The sequence below is a fragment of the Coturnix japonica genome, unplaced genomic scaffold (genome assembly GCF_001577835.2).
Source record: "Coturnix japonica isolate 7356 unplaced genomic scaffold, Coturnix japonica 2.1 chrUnrandom507, whole genome shotgun sequence".
NCBI classification, from domain to species: domain Eukaryota; kingdom Metazoa; phylum Chordata; class Aves; order Galliformes; family Phasianidae; genus Coturnix; species Coturnix japonica.
The window spans coordinates 60,149-63,527 of record NW_015439896.1 but is presented as its reverse complement, the minus strand read 5'-3'; the positions used below and the strand labels follow the sequence as shown (position 1 = coordinate 63,527).

General features: G+C 65.8%; 1 protein-coding gene across 1 annotated transcript in view; it reads right to left on the bottom strand.

Moving 5' to 3' along the window:
• The window catches only part of WAS (WASP actin nucleation promoting factor), a 5,781-nt gene that overhangs the window by 992 nt on the left and 1,410 nt on the right, over positions 1-3,379 (bottom strand). Inside the window, exons 2-10 of the mRNA XM_015850667.1 lie at positions 2,582-2,693; positions 2,175-2,261; positions 1,537-1,633; positions 1,421-1,459; positions 1,290-1,340; positions 881-1,043; positions 656-698; positions 427-580; positions 7-323 (exon numbers count right to left, since the gene is read on the bottom strand). Of these exons, the coding sequence (XP_015706153.1) occupies positions 7-323; positions 427-580; positions 656-698; positions 881-1,043; positions 1,290-1,340; positions 1,421-1,459; positions 1,537-1,633; positions 2,175-2,261; positions 2,582-2,693 (1,063 nt within the window). The remainder of the gene's footprint in view (positions 1-6; positions 324-426; positions 581-655; positions 699-880; positions 1,044-1,289; positions 1,341-1,420; positions 1,460-1,536; positions 1,634-2,174; positions 2,262-2,581; positions 2,694-3,379) is intronic.

Below are 3,379 nucleotides of genomic sequence, written 5' to 3'. Positions count from 1 at the left end.
CCCCACCTTGTTCAGCGTCACCCCCTGCCGGATCTGATCCAGTAGCGCCCCCCGCCCGGGGCTGACCCCCCCCATCACCGAGGGGCTCCCGCTGGGGGGGGGCGGTGGTGGGGGCGGAGGGGGCGGAGCCACGGAGCTGGGGGCGGAGCCTCGAGGAGGGGGCGGAGCCACGGGCCGAGGGGTGGGAGCCGGGCCGGGCCCCCCACGTGGAGGGGGCGGAGGACCCCCGGATGGTGGGGGGGGGGGCAGCGGCCCAGTGCGAGACCGCGGGGGTCCGGACGGAGGAGGCGGAGGGGGCGGGGTGCCCCCCCTGCCCTGGGGGGCTGCAAGGAGAGGCGTTAATTAATTAATTGCGGTGTTAATGGTGCGTAAGGGGGGGTCTGCAGGGACCCCATAGAGCTCTATGGGGGGGTCCGGGTCGCTCACCCTGGCGCCTCATCTCCTCCTTGACGGCCTGCAGCCCCCCCTGCCCCTCGATGAAGTCGTAGATGAGCCGGGAGGTCTCAGCATCCGCCAGCTGCGCTTCGCTGATCCCAGCGCGAGCAAACAGCGCCCGCAGGTCGGGGTCCAGCGCCGCCATCTGCACCCACACAGCCCCATAGGACCCCTGCGCTCAGCCCCCTCACAGCCCCCGTTCCCCACAGCCCTTACGTACATCAAAGCCATTGTCGGGGTCCCAGCCGATGTGGCCGACGTGCCTGGGGGGACAGAGGGGGCTCAGGAGGTGCCTCACATCCCCCCCAGCCCCACATCGCCCCCAGCCCCACATCGCCCCCAGCCCCACATCGCCCCCAGCCCCACATCCCCCCAGCCCCACATCCCCGTCCCACGTGTCCATATGTCACCCATCAGCCCCACATTGACCCCCCCCCCCGCTCACTTGAAGCCCGAAGGAGCCCCAATATCGGCCTTGGAGATTTTCTTGCGGCCTTTCTTGCGCTCGCTGCCCGCTGTGGGGCTTCCTGCCGTGGGGCTGGGCAGCCCTCGGTAGCGGGATGCTGTGATGTCAGGGTTGGCGATGGGCACGGCCGGCAGCGATGGGGCTGTGGGTGTAACGGGGGGGGGTGTGGGTTTGGGGGCCCCTCCAAGGGTTAAAAAGCCCAATGGGGCAGGAAACCCCTGCTATGGGGCAGGAACCCCCCGCTATGGGGCAGGAATCCCCTGCTATGGGGCAGGAACCCCCCGCTATGGGGCAGGAAACCCCCCGCTATGGGGCAGGAACCCCCCGCTATGGGGCAGGAACCCCCCGCTATGGGGCAGGAACCCCCCGCTATGGGGCAGGCACTCACCGCTGCTGTCCACAGGGGCCGGGGGGGGCCGTGGAAGGCTCCCACGACGCTCTGCATTGGAGGGGATCAATGTGACCCCCATGTCCCATGTGCTCCTGAGCCCCCCAACCAACCCGGGGGGTGGAACTCACCATCTCCAGGAGGCGGCGGGGGTGGGAGCTGCCGGGTCTCTGTGAGGAGGGGGGGTGAGCGGGGGGCTCTGCACACCCCCAACCCCCCATTTACTCCCCCCCCCCCATTTACTCACCCACTCGCTGCTGCCGTCGCCGCAGTCTCTCCTGCACCCTCTCCTCAAAGATGGCCGCCTCGGCCTCGTCCGCGAAGTTCAGCCCAGCCTGGCCCTCCTGCCAGGCCACGCCCCCGGAGCTTTAGCCCCGCCCACTGACCACGCCCCAACGCATTAAGCCCCGCCCACCCGTCATTGGCCACGCCCACAGCCCATAGACCCGCCCTTAGTTCAGTAGCCACGCCCACAAATCCATTGGCTCCGCCCATCACTGTTGGCTCCGCCCACATAGCATTAGCCACGCCAATCACTGTTCGCCCCGCCCACTTCTCTGTAGCCCCGCCCACAATCTATTGGCCACACCCACCGCTTTTAGCCCCGTCCACCACTGTTGGCCCCGCCCATCACTGTTAGCCCCACCCACCTACCATTAGCTCCGCCCACATACTCTTAGCCCCGCCCATCACTCTTAGCCCCGCCCATCCATCCTTAGCCCCGCCCATATACTCTTAGCCCCGCCCACCGTTAGCACCGCCCACCTTTCCTTAGCTCCGCCCATCAATCTTAGCCCCGCCCACCTTTCCTTAGCCCCGCCCATCACTGTTGGCCCCGCCCACCTTTCCTTAGCCCCGCCCCCTCCCTCGTAGCCCCCCCCTCACCTGGCAGCTGAAGGTGTGGAAGAACGGCCGTGCTGCCCCGTAGCCCATGTGAGCCTGCAGCTCCTGCTCCCACAGCAGGGACCCGGCCTGGGGGGCACACACAGGCCTCAGACCCCAGAAACAGCCCCCCATAAACACCCCCCAACAGCCCCACATAAACACCCCCCAACAGCCCCCATAAACACCCCACCCCACAGCCCCCCACATGGGCCTCAAACAAGACCCCCCCCATCAGTGCCAGCCCCACACACGGGGTCTGAATGCCCCCCCCACACCCCCCGGAGACCCCTACTCACCCTGATCCCATAGAGTTGAATGAAGCCCCCTACTCACCCTGATCCCATAGAGTTGAATGAAGCCCCCTACTCACCCTGATCCCATAGAGCTGAATGAAGCCCCCAACTCACCCTGATCCCATAGAGCTGAATGAAGCCCCCGGGGCCGCTAGGGCGGTCGTTGGTGGGGATTAAGAGGGTCTTGGGGGGTTCTCTGGGTTTCTTGGGGGAGGTGTTAATGATGCTGAAGGGGGATGATGGAGGGTCTCACGTGGAATCATGGGCGGGTGTTGGGGGTTTGGGGGTTATAGGCGGGGTTATGGGGGGTGTTATGGGGGGGTGTTATGGGAGCGGTGTTATTGGTGGGGTGTTATGGGGGGGTGTTTAATGGGAGGGGTGTATGGGGGTTGTCTATGGGGGGTGTTATGGGAGGGTTATGGGGGTTGTTATAGGGGGTGTATAGGGGGAGGGGGGTGCTGTGGTCTTGGCCAAAAAAATCCCCCTCCCAAAAATTTTCCCCCCAAAACAATTTTTCCCCACCCACAGACGCGGCGAACGGCCGCTGCGTGCAGCTGCTGCTGCGGAGCCGGGGGGGGGGGGGGGGCGGGCGCGGGGGGGGGTCCTTGGGGCCAAGGCGGGGGGCTGCGGGGCGGGGGTCGGGCCTGGCGGTGGTGAGGGGGGACAGCGCTGCCGGGAGATCGGTTACTTCATAACGGGGATCTTTAATGGGATGCAGGGTTTGAAAGGGTAAAAGGGGGGGCTTCATTTCAAAAACCCTTCTATGGGGGGGAGAGTCAAAGGAAGGGAAAAGTAGGGGGGGGCTGTTTGTCAATTCAGAAGACCCTCTGTATTGGGCGAATCGACGGGGTGGAGGTTGGGCGTGTGGAGTTGCTCTCGAAGCTGCGGTGATGGGATTCGTGCTCTGGGGGT